Source organism: Lacerta agilis, chromosome 2 (genome assembly GCF_009819535.1).
Source record: "Lacerta agilis isolate rLacAgi1 chromosome 2, rLacAgi1.pri, whole genome shotgun sequence".
In the NCBI taxonomy this organism is placed as follows: Eukaryota; Metazoa; Chordata; class Lepidosauria; order Squamata; family Lacertidae; genus Lacerta; species Lacerta agilis.
Window position 1 is genome coordinate 33,473,859 of NC_046313.1, and position 22,430 is coordinate 33,496,288.

Consider the following 22,430-nt stretch of genomic DNA (forward strand, 5'->3'; position numbering starts at 1 on the left):
GTTAGCCTTTAGGTGATTTTTTGTTTGCGGTGCTGTCTTTTTTGCAGAGGAAATTGGCATGTGGGCATATAAATAAGCCTCTTAATGTGTGGTCTGCTTTGCTCTGGTAAAGAATACTATACAGTATTCAGTATTAAGTGGAGACACCACTGACTGCTTAGTGATCCACGGTATTTGGCAAATTGGCCTGAAAAGCATGGTGACATTTCTTTCAAAACAAATATGCAGGATGTGAATTGGGACTAAAGATAGATACCTTTATCCTTGGGACATCACAGGAAGCCAGCTGTGCAGATTGCACAGGCTAGCCTCATCCACTGCTGTTCTCAATCAGCTGTATGGATGTGAAACATGATATGTGTCTGTACCATGGGGAATCAGAGGCAGCCCAATGGATTCAGGGCAATTTGCACATGCCCTCAGAATCTTTTCCTCTCATCCTCAGCCTGCTTCTAACATCCTTTATTCTGATATGTCTGAAATTGAGAACAGAAATGGACGAAGCCATCTGGCTCCACTCTGGAAAAAGTTGGGCAGGACTGAAGTTGAAATTCAGTACCTCAACTCTGTCAATTCTGTGAGTAGGGCTCCTTCTAGAATGAAAGCCTTGTACACACTTTAAAGCACATTTGAAACACATTCTTTTCCTTCAAAGAATTCTTGCCACAATTTAAAAATATATATATTAGTTTTTATTAAGTTTTTTGTGTTATAAAGCAAACAGATAAGCAGAGAAAGGTACATTATTTGCTCCACTTTCAATTACAATAGGCAATAGAATGAAAGAAATACCCACCATCCCTCTCTCCCCTCTCCCCCCATCTCCTCTCCCCTAACTGCAAGATGTCTATGACAAAAGTGTCTCTCGCCAAACAAACGATCTTGTCATTGTAGTTAAGCCCTCACAGAGTTATGGTTCCCAAAATCTCTATGACTTAATCTACAGTGAGTTCTTTGAGGGGGGCTACATGTGCTTCAGATGTGCTTTAATGGTATAGTATGTATGCAGCCTCAGAAGGTTTGTCAGTCTCTGATTGATTGCCCTTGATACCTACCGTTATATGTGCTACATCTGGCAAAAAGCTCCTTCACAGAGGAAGAGGCATTGCCTGGTTCTGCTCTGATCCTAGCAGGAAGCTAGGGAGCATAGCATGGACAGAAAAGGGTTAAATATTCCCTGCCCCTCTCCATTGCCCCTCACCTCATCTAAACAGGTTAGCTGATCTTGTGTCAAAATTTACATGTCCCAGTCCTCTGCTTGAAAGGCTGTGAAAGTGAGGCTTTATAGTTATTGTTCGTGGTGTTTCAGAGACGCCAGCTTCTCTGGCTCATTGAGGGGGCCCGACATGATGTCTCGCAACATCCAGACATCACATACATGACATTGTGAGGAGCCAGGGGTGGAGCCTAACGCCCTCTGAAAATTGAGGGGGGCTGGCCCCCTCAAAAATTACATTGGGGGGGGGGGTGAAATTGCATTGGCCCCTAAGAGTCAGTGTTTGTGCCCCTGCATTTAACCAAGAAAAGGCAGTAGAAAGTCCCTTCCCACAGGCTCACATTCTAAGATGACATGGGACATGAGGAAAAAGGAATGGGAGGAAGGAGGGGAAAGCAAGCTCCAGCACAAGTTCTGCCCAGTTCAAGTCCCGTTTAAAGAAGGGAGAACAGGGGCCTCGAAGTTGCCCGTCAACAGTTAATACTGTTGGCAGCACATAGGTCACCTGGTCACAGTCTCCCCGATTATGGCGAGATGTATGGTGTTTCCCTTTAAATTATAGCAATTATTTCTAAATTTTCACAAAGGCATATAAAATTAGCATATGCAGATGTAACGCAAACCTTTTGTCTTCCTTTCTTGGTGGCGCGTTTCCTCTTTTCTGGCAATGCCTAAATGACCAGCCTAAAATGGGTCATTGGGCTTCACGCACACACATTTGTAGGCTATGTTTTGAGACTTGGTATCTTCATTACATTTGTAGGCAATTGTTTGAGACCTGGTATTTGTTGTGTTTTCCAAATGCATAAGCAAAGTGCATCTGACCATTCCTGCTGTAGAAAGCAAGCATCCTCAGATACCGTGTTTGTCACATGCAGGGCTGGGAGGGTTAGCTTTCTGCCCCTGTCTTGGTTACATTCTCTCTAGCACCTTTCTCTAAAAGTGCTCCCGGCCATTTATTTCCCCTCATACATCATAAGATAAACCGATGGCATAGTTCCACTGCTGCCCCTCTCCTGCACTAAAAGAAGTGAGCTGTACATCTCCTCATCTTTCTTCCTACCACGCCGTTAAAAACTGGTGAAAGTGATTCGTTGGGATTTGCACATTCAGTTCTCTTAGGCAGCTTAGGGAAGGAGTTGGGGAGGGTGTAGGGAGAGAGAAGAACTCTTTAATGCTGGCCTCACATGACTCTTCGGGAAAAGAAGAGTTAATGTCTGCAAAGCACTTGGTGAGCTGAGCACACCATACATCATTAGCAGGAAAGCTAACAGTCAGAGAACTGCAAGCCGTGCCTAAGTCAGCAGCAGTAGCAGCAGCACACTGCAGGGAAGAAGTGTGTTCCTATGGCAGCGCACATCCATTGTGGGGGCGCTTGTCTGCACTTCCCACTTCAACACCCCATCTTGGAGTGTGACACAACTAACACCCACCCACCCCTTTTCCAGTGGGTTAATGTGCTAAGAAGGGGATTACTGAGGAAATCACTTTAATCATGCAACAATGATGTGTTTGTTTCCTACTAATCCACCAAAGAAAATAATCCCCAACAGACACCATTAAAAATGCTCGCCTTGAATCCCACGAGTACCCGTAAACCTCTCCTTTGAAAGCTTGATTTATCCACCTTTTTTTGTGTTTGTGTTTCCCGTCTTCTCCCTTGCTCACAACTCTCCCCTTTCTCCCGCTGCAGGATGGGTTTTGAAGCTGACTTTAATGATGCTATGATTTTACCTAGGGGCAAAGATTCCCATGGAGTCTGCCATTCTTGTTTGTCATGGCAGGCTTTTTAAAAATTAAATAAGCTGGAAGCTGACATAGAAGTGGGCAATTGTCATAGAATGGCTACAGAGCTCCATTATTAGCCTATGGGTTGTCAAGCCAGAGGATTAGCAACAGTCGCAAGCTGGGCCCTGCACCAGAGCTTCATTTGCACACACACACACACACACACACACACACACGAAACTAGCACTGGAGGCAAGTTAAAAGTGGTTGCACTTTTAAAACATTTACACTACTAAAATTCAAAGTTCTTTAAGTGGTCTCTGTGAAGTCACATAGCACAACCACCTTGATTGCCACCTGAGTGACGTCATTGAAAATGACTCTTCCTTTCTTGGTCCTTTAGGAGCGTTGCCATTTCCTCTCCCCTTAGTTTTGTTCAGCGCCTAGTTTAGCATTAGGTTTTCTCTATTAACAATTTGTCTTACCTTCATTTACGTCAACAGCAGGGAACTGGTGCCCCCCACCCCCGATGTTGGACTACAGCTCCTATCAGCCCGTGTCAGAACGGCCAACCATCAGGAATGCTGGGAGTTGTACTCCAACATCTGGCTGGAAGCACCGGGTTCCCCATTCCTGTTCAACTTCTTGGACAGTCACTTGGTTTGTTTCCGTTCAGCCTACAAACAAAACCTTCTGTACCTTTATAAAATTTATTCATGGCGTTAGACTCAGTAATATACTGCCTGGAATTCCAGCCAAGTCACTTACACTCATTCACACACTCTCTCTCTCTATATATATACATACACACACACACACGCGCGCGCGCACACACACACACACACACACACACACACACACACTAGCAATTCTGATTGCATTTACTGAATGCAAGAAGTATTTTGGGGTGGGGTGTTAAAAAGAAAATCTGGTGTTTTAATGATTGAATGGTTCAACTTGCAGTGCTTTGAATGTTTTACAAATACTGTCTGATGATGCACTTGTAGCACACACTGTTACCCCCAGTATTCTTTGTTTTGAAAGGTTTTTGCAAGTGGGGGCATCTTTTGCTCTGAGGCTGGCTGCCTCACCTTCTTACTGATACCTTTGGACTGTAGGGCAGCCACTTGTTTTAAGCTGTGCCCCCCACTAGTCCTCTCAGCTGCTTTGTAGCCACTTCTACTGCTCTGTGTGTCATATCAAAGGCATGCTCGAGAACTAAACCAATCTCTCATGCAAACCTGGATCTCTGCCTGCCTGATCTCATGCCACACACTACACAGTTTTTAGTGATTCACTCAGCTCCCCAAATGCACAAGTTTGTGCCAACAGCTTTAAAGCCGTCACTATTTCATCCACTATCCGTGCTTTCTCTTTCATTCTGAGTTGTAATAAAGAATCTGCACCTTTCGTGTTTAATATTTCTTCTGAGTGTGCTTCAGATTCAATACTGTATTTCAAATCCAGACATGACCATTTATTATTTGCATTGTCATCAAACTGAAAAGTATTAAATACCTCTCTTGCTTATTCACCTGCCTTATGAATAAATAGTGTTGCATAAAATCTCTCACCTATTTCAATTGACCCACTTGCAATGCAGTACTGTACAACTAAAATCCTTGTCTGCATCTTCTTGAGCTGCTGCAGCATTTACTTCCCACAACATATTTCATAGAGATTTTCTCTTGTCCATTTTTTTTTTTGCATTCTGTTTTACCCTGTTTAAACAAGGCCTAAGTTCATGAAAGGATCATTTCTCATTTGCCATTGTCTCCATCTTCCTTCTATCCCCCTATTGCAGGGATGGGTGAACTGTAGCCCTCCAGTTCTTGTTGGACTCCAACTCCCTTTAGCCCAAGCCAGCAATAGTCACCAGTGGTCAGGGAAGATGGCGGCTGAAGTTCAACAACATACAGAGGCCCACAGGTCCCCCACCCTCAGCTCGACTGCCTGCCCTGTGTAGGCTCCTCAGGGCAGGGACCTGTCTTTTAGTTGTAAGGTGCCGTGCTATATAAACAGGTCTGGCCCAAGACATTTTGGCTCCTGAGGTGAACCACAAAATTCCCTGTTTCTGGCCAGGGAAGAAGGGGTGAGTGTCAATCTACATTGGGAATAAAGGGAACTAAAGAACTACATCCTCTCCCATCTTTGGACAAACTATATAGCTCCCGTTGTTTCAAAAAAGCAAACAACATTTCACAGGATTCATCTCATCCTGGATATAGTCTGTTTGCATGGTTGCCTTCGGCCAAGAGATACAGAACAATTAAATCAAGAACGAATAGACTAAAAACAGTTTTTATCCAAGAGCTATAACTATTTTAAATGCTGTAACCAAATGATATGATCTTGGGGAGTCGTGATGGATGGATGGTATGTATGTGTATGTGTGGCTGTAAATGTATAAATGTGTATATGTCGCTGTAAATGTGGGATGACATTCAATTTTGTTGTACTATGTACAATGACAATAAAGTATCTATCTATCATCTATCTATCTATCTATCTATCTATCTATCTATCTATCTATCTATCATCTATCTACACTGGGAACAAGGGTGGGAGGAGACCAGCAACACCTTCTTTTCACCAAAAGGCTGCTGTAAATGTGTTTTGGCTGCCAAGGAGGCAGTAAATCCAGCCTCCAATGAGTGTGCTGCAGCTGTTGCTGCTATTGCAGTGGTAGCAGGCAATGCATTTTTTGGAGGCCAGATCTGCTGCCCCTGTGGATCCTGCCTCCCAAGGCAGCTGCCTTACCTTGCCTTATGGGTGGGTCAGCCCTGCAGATAAAATAAAAATGTTTTATCTCCTCCTGACACTGTGTAATATTTGTTGCTGAACATTCTGTAGGATGATGCAATAGGAAGCTGAAGTGTAGACAACACCCATGTTGAAAATGAAGCTTTTGCCTTCCTGGATCAAAGACTAAATCTTTTGAAATTGCAAATGGATTTCATTATGATGATTAATGTGGCAGATACAAGAGCATTTTATGATTGGTTGTCTCACTGTGCTCTCCTGCTGTGACCCTAAAGTATTAAATATTGACTCTCTTGCTCATCTTTCTTTGTCCAGCTGTGGCCCAATGTGCCAAATGGCTTTTTTCTGCCACCTCTCTCCCTGACACCCAAAGAGGTACAAGGGAGTCAATAAAATATTGTCCGTTCCTGTTCTAATATCAATGTTTAATGTTTGCCTTTAATCTGCTGCTATGGTTCCTAATGAAGAATTGGGGTGCCAAAGGACTTTGTTTAACTTTAAGGGCATGAATAATTGCATAGGCTTCTGCAATTTGTTCTTGAAAACAAATGGAGCATGTTATAAATAGTTTATAGCACCCTCACTGGCCAGCTCCTTTTAGCTTTCCCCATGTATGAATAATGGATTATTATCCCAGACTGGGCTTGGTCAGTGCTATAGATTAAGTGCCTAGGCAGTAGCAGCTCCCCCCCCCCTTTTTTAACTCCAGATCATCTGGCTCCAGGGCTGGCACCAGGGGTCAGCATCATTGGACAACTGTTAAAGCCCAACCCTGACTCAAGGTCCCTCTGCCAACCCCTGGAGCCTCCTGGTTCTGCTGTCCCTTCCTTTGTTGTTGCTGCCTGTTCACTTGGTCCATTCACTGGTCTGTACACCACCGATCCATGGTCTCTGGAATGTTGTTCATTGGGGAATGGATACCCCTGTCCCACAGGGATGTTGTGGATATACAACCTGAAGCTGAATAATGGCCTTCTGGTTCCTGGGGGTTAAAACACGAGTAAGCAAGTTTTTACTCTAACTGTTGGACATGGTGTTTGGGTGGCTATTTCAAAGACAGAACTCCGTGCTTTACTTCTGAGTTTCTCTGAAAGGGCTTTGTGCCTGTAGGTGTTACTATTGTTTGTCTCATTAGATGGCTCTGCACTTGACTGATTGCCTGCACAATTTTCTGCTGCAATTTAAAAATGTCTATATTTTGAAGGGCTTTTATGTGCTCCTTTAGAGTCATGCACATGCCTCATTAGGCACATTTGGGGGGGGGGGGCTTGACTGGAGGCAAAATGCTGGCCAACCATTAGCATGCGCTGTAATCTGAGAAGAAATGTAAGGCCATACAATAGAGCCGAGCCAAGAAACACTTTTTAAACTTCCATTTTGCTTTCATTATCATAGGAAATTGAAATTTAGCATATATATGTGGGGTTGTTTTTTTAATTGCCCACTTCCAATGTCATCATTCTTGGTTAGGTTCTGAATGGATAGAAGCATGCAAAAGCTGCTTCCAACTTCCAAGAATGAGGCTTTGAGTGTGATTTAGTCTGCAGGGCCCAGTGTCTTTGTTGTGTATTGATTCAAGGGTTATCATATCTGTATTACTATTGTCTGTATTCACATTAGGGGAAAGTAACTGCCTTCCTGTTCCAGAAGGAACAGCTACTATTGGTTCATTAAAGTTGCTGCATTTGGATCCTCAGTCTTATTGGTTCCCACCAAAAGGCAGCTTTGTGATTGCTTGAGATTGTTCCCTCCAAAATGTATCCTTTCTAACCAGTCTTCTGTCCCTATAAATGTAGCTTCCCTCTCCTCAGTTCCCCAGTCTTGTTTGCCTGAATAAAGAGTGTTACATGAAGAAGCTGTCTCCTGCCTGCTATGTCAGAGAGCTGAACACTTGCTAAAATCATAATCCCCACGCTACAACAGTCTTAATCTGTTCTTAATGGCCCCCTGGGTAGGGTTCCTTTACATACTCCATGTAAGTCTTCCCATGAACACACAGCCACCTGGGCTGAAGGAAGGTCTTACACATGGGATGTATCTAATGCTAGTTCTACTCAGAGGAGACCCATTGAAATGAATGGACATGACTAACATGAATTATTAATTTCAGTGGGTCTACTCTGAGTAGGAGAAAGTTGGATACAGCCCTCTGTGCTTTAATAATGGAGGAACAATTAAACTCAGGGGTTGTCTGAGGGAGACATGGCACATACCGTTGTAAATCAAGAAAATCTTTAATAAAAAAATACTTTTTAAAAAATAGACAACTTATATCAAACAAAGCAGCATTTAACAATACATCAGTATCTAATAGTAAACAGTAAAATTAAACATCAACAAATAATAATTAAACAGTGCACACTTATCAACCACAATAAAGAATTACCAATCTACAATCAATAAAAATAACAGCAAATCACAATGCATAAAATACCACAAAACATACAAAACCATGTAAAAGGATCAAATTGAGAAACAAAGGCACACAACTTATAAAACTTTTTAAAAAAAATATCCCTGAACTTCCCTTCCCAGCTGCTGAGGAGTTGTTGTTGTTGTTGTTTTGTTGTTGCAATATATATGAGATTGCTAGATTAGGCTCATCAATCTGGGAACATAGCCCATCTAGGAAGCGGAAAACTCTGAACCTAGACACCTGCTGCCTTGAGGCTATAATTGTTTGTGAGAATGGCTTCGGGAGTAAACCTTGAGGAAAAATCTGTCCTGGTCTCTGCAGCCATAACAGGCCCTGTGATTCTCCAGCAGTTTGGCTTGAGACAGACAGATGCCAACAATATGGGTTTTTGTGATGATATATTGCAATTCTGTGGCATTTTGATGAACTGTGACATATTTTGATGCTTAATATGTCATTTTCTTTTTTGTGGTTCTTGGTCATTTTTAGTTATACATTATTTAGTGATATTTATTTAACCGTGTTACTTAAAATGTGGAATTATTAGTATTAATAATCATTATTATTGTTTGGTTTTGAATGTGGAATTTGTATTTTCTTCCCTATATTGATTGCTTATGTAAACTGCTTAGAGACTGCTGTTGAAATAGGAAGTGGCATATAAATTAGCAGTTTAATAAAAAGGTGTCTCATTGCTAACCATGCACAATGTTAACCTCAACATCAAAGCTAATGAAAAATGCTGTAGGAAAAAAAATGCCATGAGAAATAGTCTTGACTTTCTGCGTATGCCAGTGTTTAAGCAGTGAGTTTAGAAGTGAGTTCCTGATTTGCTAGAACAGGAGGCTGTTCGCACATAATGTTGTTTAGGGACGGTTGGGGTTGCCATTCCTTGGATTCTGGTGCCTGGATAGGATCTAAGATGGGGTGATTTGTGGGACAGAGGGAGGAGAGACAGGACCCAGGTTCATGGAACTGGAGCCCAGATTGAATAATGTGAGCACTACACTATTCCTTTAAAACAGAAAAGAAAAGAAAGCTGGCATTCTTAGCAAGCTCCCTTTGGTACCAGAGTCTGAGCTCAGAACTAACCACTCCCATCTGTGTTTGTACCCAACAGCAATAGAAGGCAGACGGGACCAGTGTGAGGTGCCCAGGGATCCCAAGTACCCCGACTGCTCTGGGAAAGTGGAGGTGAGTAAAGTAGATTCAGATTTGTGCTCTGAACAGAAAAAAGGTGGAAATGAAAGCAATGCGTCTCTTTGGAAGACAATTAAAAGAAGATGGAATCTTTTTTGTTCACACACTGTTCCAGCAAGCACTGCAGCAGTAAACCAAATTATTACGGTGTGAGAAAACATCTTTTCAATGTATTTTTCTCTCTCCCCCCCAAAAAAAAATTAGAAAGGAATATTAGTGGGATATAAAAGGCATGGATAGTGTTTCAGAGATCACCTGGGGAAATGAACAGCGATAGTTAAGTCAAGTTTTCCATGAGCCACAGTTGGACCAGTGGGTGCCCCACCCCACCAAGAATAAGGATTTGTTCCACCTTAACAAAATTCTAGCACACAACTTCTTGGTTTAGTGATACAACAAAATGGTATCTTATTTCTTAGAAGAGGGAGATTTCTTGTTGAGAACAAATCAGGAGCAGCTGGTGCCGCCTGCCCTCAAGTGATTGTGCTCCAAACTGACAACACCCACCTGACCTATCCAGCTCTGCTGCCCACTCAAGTACACCGCTGGCTCAGGGTGGACTTTTCAAGATCCCTGTCTCCCTTACTATGCTTAATCAGTCCTGAAGCCCCCCTTTAGCTACTAAGGCTGTGAATATGGTGCTCAGAGAGGGTAAGGGACAACTGTTTATTGCAACAAGAGACTGTACTCATTATAAGCATGCAGAAGCTTATAAACTTAAAAATAACCGTTCTTATTTAATGTGTACTTCTTGGACACTAAGAGGCCATTGAAATAACTTCATTTCTTTGAAGCCTCCCTGGAAATGTGGCAGCCCCATTTAGTGTGTGTGCTATGTGTGCTATGGCCCTGGAGATCAACTCTGAACTAAATATATTCCCCTAGATTTTATATATTGCCCCACCACCAGATAAGAACAGAAGAAGATAAAGGCCCATCTAGTCTAGAATCCTCTTCCCATACAAGGATCTGGTTGGCTACTGGGAAGCCCACAAGCAGGACCTGACTGCAACAGTGCTCTTCCTGCTTGTGATGGTGAGATTCAACTTCCACCATTCCTGACTATTGGCCATGGTGGCTAGGCTGATGGGAGTTGGAGTCCAGCAGCATCTGGAGGGCATCAGCTTGAGGAAGGCCTCCCTATGGGGTAATATATGCACTACAGCTGCAACCGTAGCCCTAATGTGTCAATTAGTGCTGTGCTGAACCTTCTCAAAGATTTAATGTTGGTCATTTGCTGGAGGAGAGTGAGGGCAAAATGAAGATACCTCCCCCCAAAAGGTAGGGTGGGTAGAACTTCATTAGTTTCAAGGGACCAGATTTGTTGAGGTGGATGAGTAGATTGTGCTTTTCTTACATGAGGTGGCCAGGGTGTATCTGTTTTTAGATCAAACAGTTTTGGAAAGCCCTAAATTCGGGGAAAGAAGACCTTGTTGAGCTTGACTCTAATCTGGCCTTGTAAAGATACATGAGAGGTGTTGCAGAATCTCCTTCTTTGGAGGCTTTTAAGCAGAGGTTGGATGGTCATCTGCCATGGATGCTTTAGCTGAGATTCCTGCATTGCAGGAGTTTGGACTACATGACCCTTGGGGTCCCTTCCAACTCTACAATTCTATGAAATATTCACTGAGAGAGAGGATGCACACCTTCTTTGTGTGAAGTCTGAGCAACTAGGTTGCCCTGCCTTGCATGATTCATGGACTAATGTAGCATTTATATCTCTGTTAATTATTCATATGCAACAAAATGCAAAGGAAGCACCAAAAGCACCAATGGATTTATTGTCTTGCTTGTTTTTAATCTCAAGCGTTATCTCTGCCCTGGGGAACAAGCAAAGTGTTGTAACCTGATGCTGGTTTTGAGTACCACATTCTGCTTAGAGCAGCACATTGGCTTGACTTGAACACAACTCAGGCATTTGATTGGGCGGTGCAATTGTGTGCAGCTCTGTATCTGCACCGACCCGTTTAGCTTAACAGTAAAATTAACATGAAGTCATTCCCCCCACTGCACCCCTTCAGCTATTATTTAAGCCTGCATGCCCCTCATCCGGCAACTTGACAAAACAAATTAACTGCCAGATTAACAAGACACAACCGTTGCATTACTCAGATTGTCCCAGCTACATAGCGGTCATTTTCTCCCATCCTCTTCCATGGCGGGGTTAAATTTTAAGTGTAATTTAATTGCTGGAGGCAGTAATTCGATCTCCTGTCTGGATGATTGGTGTGTTTTACATATCGGGAGTGGAGGGCTGTCTCCTGAGTGGCTTCGTTTGTGTAGTTAAGTTTGGAAGAGGCTGGCACCAGCAATTAAGGAGGATGATAGATCTACATGGAGAACTGGAAGCCTGGTGAAAGATACTCGGAGTCCAGTGTGATTTTCATGCTCTTTATTCAGCTCATAGTAGTGAGGAATGAAGTTCCCCCAAAACGTTTGCTTTATATACACTATTTACACAATGGGCCCCACGTGATTGGCTAATTCCGGAATACTCCTGTATGCCAATCAGAGTGTGGATTCACTTCCACCTGGAGCTGGATTGGGTGGCTCCTGCGGACCAATCAGACTGCTGCAATCTCAATCCTATTGTTCTGGGACCAATCAGGCTGCTGCAATCTCAATCCTATTGTTCTGGGACCAGTCAGACTGCTGCAATCTCAATCCTATTGTTCTGGGACCAGTCAGACTGCTGCAATCTCAATCCTATTGTTCTAGGACCAATCAGCCTGCTGCAGTTTGGATCCTATTCAACTCAGTACATAACACCTGGGTTATTGCTTTGCATGCAAAATCACCTTGTGAGAGAACCTCACTAAATTTATTTCTCTTTAGCACAGAGATCAGCCTTTCTGAACCCGGTGGCCTCCACAAGTTTTTGACCACAACCTCCATCAGCGGAGCCATTTCCAGAATATCAGGAGGGAGGCTAGCTCTGGTTTTCGGGGGGAAAGAATACATGTGTTAGCTTCGCTCTGTGGGGCAAAACCACTGTAGATAAGGATCAGGCACTTTCTACACTTATCAGCCAGCTTGCTTTTGTTCTGGCAAATTTCATCTGAAGTGCTGTGATATTATTTATTTCCTCCACAACCTGTGCTGATCAGTGATAACAGACCTCAGTGATAAGCAAAATAAGCTTTGTGAGATCTAAGCCAACAGATAAAATGTAAGCTCCTTGGCAGGATCTCCTATATCCATTTTTAGATAAAAGCTTTAGATGAGTTTACTGGGTAATAAAAATTCTATTCTATTTAAAGAGGTGAATTGCCCTGAGACCTCCAGGTATAGAGCAGTATATTAATAATAATAATAATAATAATAATAATAATAATAATAATAATAATATAGTAAGTTTATTAAATCATTTTCTTAGGGCTGCTTTGCATGTGTCATTTTACTTACATACAGTATAAGAGGGGGAAGAAAATGTGTGGTATACCATTGTGTATTAGCCTACACATACATGTATACAGCCTTGCTGTATTTTTTAATGAAAGTATTCCATATAAATATATCAGTAAATATACATATTTCAGATCTTTATCCTTTTCGGCAATGATTTTGTCCCTTAGATTGGTGCCACCAGCAAATCTTACCAGAATTTCCTATTCTTTGCTTACTCAGAATTGTTTTCACAGTTTCTATTGAACAAAATTAGCTCCCATAACAGGAGGTTATTGGTTTGGTTTGTTATGTATTTAATGTTCTCCTTTTGTATTTTTATGCTGTAAACCACCTGGTGGTTTTTGATATATATATATATATATATATATATATATATATATATATATATATATATATATATATATTTTAAGAAAATCCAATAAAAAGTTAAGGAGCTGTTTTGTTGACTACACCTCCCAAGTCTGAAAGTCTGTCTTTTCACTGCATCCTTTTGATTTCTCTCCTTTAACAGGATCTCCGTCTGCCATATAAATACCTTTGTAACAACTTCTTCCAATTAAGCCAATAATTTGCCAATACTCATGCATCATATCCCTTGATAAAGTCCAAAGAGATGAGTTCAACCTCTAGAAATGTTACCCTCTTCTCAGTGTAAAGCCAAGACTTCATCTGATGATCCTTGATATCATTTGTTGCACTCAGAAGCTCCACTGTTTGTTACATCTTTGTGTAAAAGCTCACCTAACCGATATTCCTCCCTTTGCCTTTCAGTGGATGAGAGCCAGGTGGACATCAGACCCCTGCTATGCATTCTTCGGTGTGGACGGCACAGAGTGCTCGTTCCTCATCTACCTCAGCGAAGTCGAGTGGTTTTGCCCCGTGCTGCCTTGGCGAAATCAGACAGCGGCTGCATCTTCCACAATGCCACCACCCAGAGCGCAGGTAAAGTTTGTAGGCCTTGAATCATGCCAGTCAAGTTACAACCAAAGGTTGTTTTTGTTTTTGTCTGAAACAGGTTGGTTTCAATGCTCTCAGACAACAGGAATAGGCAGCAGTGAGAGAAAAGATCACTGTCCCTGGCCAAGTATGGGAAGGGCAAGAGAGAAAGATCATGCCCAGTGGTGGTTATGTCACAGACATAAGTAATGATCCCTCAGTCTACTCTGTGACCTGGTGCAAAGTTGCCCTCTTTCCTCCAGGCCATACTTCTCCCAGTAAGGTGTTGGTGCCAGTGATCACTGTGGGTGGGGTGTTCATGTCCTTGAGTGGCAGCAGTAGTTTGCAGGGAGTTGGTCCCAGGAGTCTCTTCCATCTGCCTGATGGACAGGAAGTGGGGAGGCTGTTGTCAACTCTTCAAGCAACAAGTATACCTAGCAAAATGGTACCCCATGGAAACAGTGTATAAGCCCATTCTATCCACCCTGGAAATTCTTCCATCACTTCTTTCCCCCCACACGTACAGGGGAGAGGAAATTGAGTGGGGTATCTTGGAGAAGAATATGGGTGGATAGATGGAACTATGAATAGAAGCACTCTGCACTACAGCATTTAGTTGCACATCAAAATTGATTTACTTTAATCAACAAATTAGCTGTCCCTATATCACAGTTAATTTTCAAGATGGCACTGAACATATTGGCTGCCCCTTGGTGTCTGAATGTGTTCTCTCCAATCATGAGGCATCTTCAGCCAGGGCTGTAGCTAGGGGGTGGTGAGGTGGGCCCCCGCCAGGGGTGCAGGTGAGATGGGGGGTGCAAAATCAGCTAAAATATGTCCATAAATATATCTATAAATAAAAGATTGATTGTTGCCCCATAAGAAAAGGCTTTAAATAGAGGGTGAAATGAATGGGTGGAGGGGGGTTCTAGGAGAGGCGGAAAGAAGAACTAATTTTTCCATGGGTAGGGGGCACAATCTGGAAGGTTTTGGCAGGGGTGCAAGATCACCCAGCTACAGCTCTGTCTTCCGCCCTGTTCAAATGGAGAAGAGAAAGGAAACATACTTTGCCCATGTAACCTACATGCACCGTAGGATCTCCTTGCTCAGACAGCCATTGCAAGGGTCACCCTGGATCTTGTGCTAACAGGAAAAGTCTGTTGTTGTTTCCCTAGGCATCTTTTCAGAGAGACCTCTCCTACCTTCTGGAGTTGATTGGCAGTGGCAAAGAGTCTTTGATCTTCATGAAGAAAAGGATTCGGCATTTGGCCACGCAGTGGCTGAGGGCTTCACATAAACTGGAGCAGAAGCTAGAAGACAAAAAGAGAGATCAGAAACAGGTACAAAATTTAGTCTGCTGCTTGTGAACCAACTTGTTATTTGTGGGTGTGGTGGAGTCACAGCAAGACTGAGGGCCGTATCCAGCTAAAGCATCCCATCAGTTCAAAGACCATATAACACCGGTCCTGAGAGCATTGGCTCCCAGTACATTTCCAGGCACAATTCAAAGTGTAGGTGCTGACCTTTAAGGCCCTAAACGGCCTCAGTCCTGCATACCTGAAGGAGTGTCTCCACCCCCATTGTTCAGCCCAAACACTAAGGTCCAGCGCTGAGGGCCTTCTGGCAGTTCCCTCACTGTGAGAAGTGAGGTTACAGGGAACCAGGCAGAGGGCCTTCTCGGAAGTGGTGCCTGCCCTGTGGAACGCCCTCCCATAAGATGTCATGGAAATAAGCAACTATCTTACTTTTAAAATACATCTGAAGGCAGTCTTGTTTAGGGAAGTTTTTAATGTTTAATGCTGTATTGTGTTTTTAACATTCGGTTGGGAGCCACCCACAGTGGCTGGGGAAACCCAGCCAGATGGGCTGGGTATAAATAATAAATTATTATTATAAATTATTATAAGGACTCCACTTCCACAATGGAACCTCCCTGCTCTTCCCCAAATCTATACTGGAGCGTTAGAGGAAACCTAGCTCAGATTCCGGGGGGTGATGGAGGAAAGTTTTGTTGCACAAGTGGACATCCTTGTGCTGATGGGATGTAATAGTTGGATTCACCCTGAGAATTTACCTTGCTATGTGCTCTGTATATTTGCTTCTCCCTTGTACACCCAGCACTGATATTTTGCTCTTTCCCTCTTCCACTCCCTCCCTCCCTCATTAGATTTTGATCCACATTGGCTTCTTGACAGAAGAATCAGGAGACGTATTCAGCCCTCGCGTCTTAAAGGGAGGCCCCCTGGGGGAGATGGTCCAATGGGCAGATATTTTGGCAGTCCTTTTCATCCTGGGCCATAGCCTGAAAATCACAGTTTCTTTGAAGGAGCTCCAGAGGTGGGTTTGTTGATGAAATAGAAGCTGAACAGTGACATTTGTTTTGAAACATGTCTTTGGACTATGGCTCTTGCTCGTTGTGATCATAATGCTTAGATTACAGCAGTGGGGAACCTCAGGCTTGGGGGCTGCATGTACTGTCCCCCGGCCATGCCCCTCACTGGCTGTGCTTCAAATCCTCCTTGAGTGTTTATGTCTGACTAGACTGTCCCCTTGAGCTCTAATAATCCCCTTTGCTTGCCTGGGTGGAGGAAAGAAATCTGTGGTGTAGAAACCAGCCTACTGTACATAGTTAAATTCACACTCATTGCTCTGTCCCCTTTTGCCCTACTGACATGTGCCTCCCCTCCTGGAAGATTCCTCAGAAGGGAATGTGGTCCTCAAACTGGAAAAAGTTGTCTCCGTTTCATTGCCTGCTTATACCTAGGGTTGTGCCAAAATTCCACCTATTTCAATGTGGAGGTAAAAAGTCATGATTTGTGGGGCCCTTGATGCAAAACAGACCCTAAGTCACTGAAAATGTTTGGCCTTTTCATGTTTGTTTTTGGTCTCTGGTTTTTCACAATCTGCTGCTGCTGCTGCACCACTTTACCCCTTAGTTGGGGATTCCTTTCTCCTTCATAGAATTATTCCATAATGGAAGTAAAAACGCAGCATTCCTGCTTAGCATGAGGAGGCAATGGTTCTTGGACTGACCTCATGAGTGATCCTAGCCAATCAGAAACGTGAGGACAAAGAAGCCTATTCGGGGCAATGCTTTCTTAATAGGCTGCCATGTTTGTCCCTTTCACAGTGATTCTCTCCTCCACCAGCACACACACCCCCCCAAAAAATCTTGCTGCGATAGTGAGGCACCTCTCATCAGTGCTGAAGGTGTGAGCGGAAATTACCCTCCTCATTCCAGCTCAGCCCTACTTACAGCTCAAACTGAGTTGCAGAAAGCAATTATCCTAACTAGTGGGGATTGCTGCTGGTGGGGGTTAAGAACAAGAAAGCGCAAACAACATCACAGCAGGGATAGGCTGATTAGTATTTAACAGCCGTTGATTCAGTCAGAATGGCATGCTCCCTTATCAGCCCTAGCTGTCGCAAAAAATACAATTTTTAAAATGAGTGCTTAGCTTCCCGGTAAATGTTACAAGAAACACAGTTAAATGTTGCAAGAGATGGCTCCCTGTCCCTCAACTAGAACGCCTGGTATGACTAATACTGTGAGATGGAATTTCTCAGAAGGAATTTCTCTGTGAAAATTTCTGAGACTTTCCTCTTTTTTCACACACACACAACACACACCTGAAAAATAATGCCACTTTACATATTTTTTCTGCTGAACATTCTCCACCATATTTTGACGATGGGGCAATGCTGTCAACACAGCTGCCACCTCTGCCACCACTTGTAGCTGCCACAGCAGAAAAGCCATAGAGAGAAAAGGAAAGAAGGGCTGTGCTACTGCCACTGCTCATTAGGAGTGAAAACTTGGCCCCGTGACCATGGGTGCACCGGAATTTGTGGGTGCCCAGTCCCTTCATGGGGAATTTTGTGTGTGCTGGGGCACCGAGGGCTCCAGGGAGTTGGCACCTATGCCAGGTGAGCCCCAACCCCCTAAATCCCTTGGAGCATTTCTCCTCTCCTGGAGAAATTCATTGAAATGCAACCCCCCACCACCACTATGCCCCAATTTCTCTGGCCATAGATAGAGTATTCCAAGTATTTGTACCCGGATTTAGGTTCTGACTAGGGGGTGGTGAGGAAATGTGTTTCAGCTCACATTTGAAGGTGAACTTCCCTAATATGCGCTGCCTAAAGCAACAAGCAAACCAAGACACCCTAGACATCCAAATTCGCACTGCTCTGAATTTTCAATGCAGTTCTCCGGAAAAATAATATGTGCCAAAAAGGAATATTGGAGTAAACTGTGCATAAAAGAGCCATATATTTGCGAGGATAGTGTACAAAAAATGCACAACATTAGGAGAAATTGTTTGCAAAATGTGTATATTAGGCAAAATTGTGTGTGAAAATGTGCACATTGGAAGAAATTTGCAGTAAAAGGTGGGTGAATTTTCATGTGGACTTCTTAAAAAAACAAAAAACCCTTCAGACCGATGTAGAAATGTAGAAAACTGAATTTAAAACTAGGAAAAAAGGAGAAACAGAAAAACCAAAACTCACCCACCCCTAATTCTGACATTGTTATGGTCATAGCCAGCAATGTGGAGCTGGGAATGGGGAAATACACAGTGTAATGATGTAAGAACACGTGTTTGGTTGTTATGAGGGGGAAGAGGATTAAGGGACATAAAGAGCACAATTAAACCCCTGTGTCTATGCCAAGCTCATATTAGGGTTTCAGTTTAGCAAACGTGCAGTGGCTGCTCTTTCACTGTAGTTCTCTTTCACACATTTCAAGCCCTTTCTTACGCTCAGAACAGTAGGAGATTTGGCCTCTGCATTCCAGCACTGGTTTCTGATGTTTATTGGGCACTTAGATCTCCTACACCATCAGCTCTCTTTGTAACCAGTAGAGGATCGTCTTCCCATTCTCTAGCAATTTCCCCTTCCAATCACATACCTAACAGACAGTACACTCTACTGTTGCAAGTGGTTTCCTACCAGCAGAGGATCTAAAAAAGCATAATTTCTTCTGCTCCTCTTTTAATTTACTGCAGCATGCTCCTGTTTTGTAACACAGCACAAATCCATGAAGCGTCTCCTTTTATAACATTTTAAAGGGCAGGAGAAGGGCCTTCTATTCAGTGAAACCAACACATTTTTTATTGTTGTGTAGCACTTTGTGGAGCATTCCCTGCAAATCATCTCACGCTTCTTGCTGTATATTGCAGCTACAGAACGGTTAGTAGGGTGGAGTATAGTTGGTTATGGAACTACAGTGGCGTCGCTAGCCTCTGCGCTGCTGGGGGCGGCGGCAGCGCAGAGGCACCCCCCTGGGGGAGGGGCACGGCGCGTGCGTCGTGACGTCATCATGACGTCACGACGCACGTGTATGCAGAAAGGGGGGATTTCCCCCTTTCCGAGGCTTTTTTTCGGCAGGGGTGGTGACCAGCGATGAGGGGGTGACAAGCGTGACACCCCCCCCTCGCTGGTCGACCCCCCCCCGCCGAAAGAAAGCGGCGGAAGCACCCCATCCGTGTGCTGCTGCTCCCGGGGTGACGGAGGGAGCAGCGGCGCGTGGGAGTGGCGGGAGGGGCCGCCGCTTGTCACCCCCACCCGCCGCTGCTCACCCTGTCACTGGGGGCGTACCGCCCCCACCGCCCCTCCCCAGCGACGCCCCTGTGGAGCTAACAAAGACTTTAACAGAAGAGATTACTCAAAGAATCCTAGTAGCACTTAAGGCCATTTATGTATTTAATTATTGTCACCAATGAACCATGAGGCAGGGCTATAGGCAAATAAAGGAGCATTGTAGCTTCTGGAACTCTTTGCTCTGGGTACGGTGATTTGATCCTGTGTTGTTCTGTGGTTCCATGGTTGTCCCCCGCCCCCAAAGTGCATTCTTGGCTACATGACCCATTTCGCTGTTCTCATTCTCAACATGAATTTGTGCTACGCTCAAAGCCTGTTTGGGGAGTTGGGATACAACAACATCTGGAAGGACACAGTTTGCGTACCCTCCAAAACTCAAGCTAATTCTTTTGTTTAATTCACACACACACACACACACACACACACCCAAAGTCCACTTTCACCACAAGCTCAATACTGCAGCTTAAACACATTTACATAATTGTTTTAATTTGCCCAACCATTTTTGGTCAGAGCATGCAAAAACCTAACTTGACTGTAGCATCCCTTTAGTGCAAATATCATAGAGTCCCAGCTGTCAGGGAAGAGTTAGCATTTCTTTCTTATGTCTGCCTGGAAGAATACAGGAGCCCTGATCTCAGTTGGTGATGGTGTGAAGACAAAACATCTGACTCCCACCTTGACTCCTGTAGTTTAAACTAGATGCCTGTCGTCCCCCCCGTTTTATTACACACGCATGCACGCACGCACACGCACGCACACACACACACACACACACACACAGAGACACAAACCTACCTCTTGCATTTCTTAGTGAATTTGCTAGCTTCAGTTTTATGCATCCTGACAGCCAAGAAGTGAAATGTACATGATTATCTGGTGCAAACCATGCAAAGGAATTGTTGTAACATCAGCAGCAATTTGCAGCTCCCGGGAAAGAGAGTGCGAGTGTCAAGCTGAATCAGTTAGGGTCCAGACAAGACTCCTTTGCTGCTAACTTTTGTGCTGAGTGCGGAGAGTTCCCAATTGGAAATGGATGTCGCTGGTTGTGTGTTGTGCAGTAGAGGACAAAAACTCAATCCCACTGGAATGGGGATGCAAACAATTTGGGCTCTGCAAAGCAGAGTTATAGATGAAACTAAGAAGTTTCTCCACCATCCTTTGGGAGGAAGGGTGGGATATATGGTAAATTTAATAAATAAATGGAACAATCCTCATTTGATGATGGCAACTTCATAGCTTGCTTGTGCAAACCAGTCGTTGCTGAATTCTTATAGCTTCTCATGTTTGTTGTGGGAAGTGTGGGAGCAGTGGCGGAGGAAGCCTCCTCACTGCCCGGGGCGGTGGCACGGAAGCACCCCCCTGGGGGGCGGGGTCACGCCGTGCGTCGTGACGTCACAGCGCACATCGGATGCACTGCGCATGCCCGGAAATTCCAGGCATGCGTAGTACATCTGGACCCAAAAAAGCCGCTGGGGGGGGGGGGAAGGAGAGCAAAGCAGGGGCTTGAAAGGGCCTGCTTCACTCTCCTTCCCCCCCCTTCAGCTTTCTCTTTTCTCTTCGGAAGGTCAGCTGAGCAGCGGAGAAAGGGCTGAAGGGGGGGGAAGGAGAGCGAAGCATGCGAAGTGCCTGCTTTGCTTTCCTTTCCCCACCCCCTTTCAGCGGCTTTTTTCGCCACTAGGCTCCCTGAGCGGAGCCCCGGCATGGAGGCGAGGGGTGGGGCAGCTGGCCCTGGGGGGGGGGGGTGACACTTGCTGGCCCACGCCTTGCCTCCATGCCGTAACTCCGAAAGCCAGCTGAGTGGCGGAAAAAGCCGCTGAAAGGTTTTTTCGCCGCTCGGCTCCCTGGGCGGAGCCAGCACGGCATGGAGGCAAGTGGCGGGCCAGCAAGTGTCACCCCCCAGGGCGGTAGCCGGGGCCGCCCACCCCCCCGCCCCCTTGCTCCGCCCCTGTGTGGGAGACAATGAAAAGCGAACCTCTGCCTTTTCAGCATGATCTCCTGACACTGTTAAGAGAACAATTTCCAGGTAGGGTTGGGAAAGAATCCGGCTAGAAACCCAGGAGAGTCACTGTCAGTCAATGGACAATAATGAGTTGGCAAACCCTGAGTCTGTATATTCCTGTTAACTGTAGCTTTCCTTTTAGAGTGACTGAAGATCACGTGCCCTTTAACCCCCTGCTTTGCATTTCCAAAGTGCTCTGCCCCATTCCGCCAACACTCTTGAACAAATATTTCTAGTAACACTGGCAGAAGGAAATCAGATATTGGTTCAAATGAGAGGAAAGGTGTGATAAGTGCCCACACAGAATCTACATCCCCGCCCTTTTAATCTAAGGATAAGAATTCTTCCTTTCAACTGGGGTGAGCTAGAAAAGGATGTTCTTTAGCACAGTCACAACAATGCAGTTCTATTCCAGGCATCTAGAGGTCAACAAGAAAAGCCACAGTCTATTGAGACTTAGTGAAATAACTGCACAGCAAACCTTTGACTGTCCCTCTTTTGTGTGGGGCCTGTGCAATTATAGAGGATGTGTGTATTTGTCTGTGCTTCTTTGGTTCATTATGCTACAGAAATGAGTGGCTCATATGCAAGAAAGCACCAAACTTTCAAAGTGAGGCATTTTAATTACTTCTGGCAGATGAAAGCTTTTTATTTCCATGGCTTGTTTTTCTCCCCACAAAGCAAGAAAGGCGTCGAGGCTCTGAATTTTAAACCACTTCCCATAATATATGGGATGTACCTGCACCAGGATCATTCACACAAAACAAGCCATCGTGTGAAAAACAGCAAAGGCACATACATTAGAGCACCAACATTATGCCCAATGACTAGCTGTGATCCAATGGGCACATATGCATGTTCCAGAGTTGACCCCATCCCCTCTACTCTTTAAATTCTCCTAATTCAGCATTCAGTTTTGGAGTTCCTTTCAAAAGTTAAGTTGTCACCAGTATAGATACTAAGTTTGTCCCCATGTTTCCCCTTAACCTACTCTTACACCAGCTTGCCCTTGTGTGTGGTGGTGGGGAAAGTCACAGTGTTAGGGCAAGTATTGAAATTCATTTAGAGTCATGTGGTTTCCTGGGTAGTTTGTTGGATTTAGGGCCATTAAAAAATAAATAAATCCCTGCCTAGCCATGAAACTCACCGGATGACAC

The 22,430-nt window shown here is 44.3% G+C and overlaps 1 protein-coding gene across 1 annotated transcript in view; it reads left to right on the top strand.

Moving 5' to 3' along the window:
- The window catches only part of MGAT5B (alpha-1,6-mannosylglycoprotein 6-beta-N-acetylglucosaminyltransferase B), a 164,299-nt gene that overhangs the window by 84,928 nt on the left and 56,941 nt on the right, over positions 1-22,430 (top strand). The window contains 4 exon segments of the mRNA XM_033139432.1: positions 9,244-9,317; positions 13,503-13,673; positions 14,843-15,007; positions 15,835-16,004. Of these exon segments, the coding sequence (XP_032995323.1) occupies positions 9,244-9,317; positions 13,503-13,673; positions 14,843-15,007; positions 15,835-16,004 (580 nt within the window).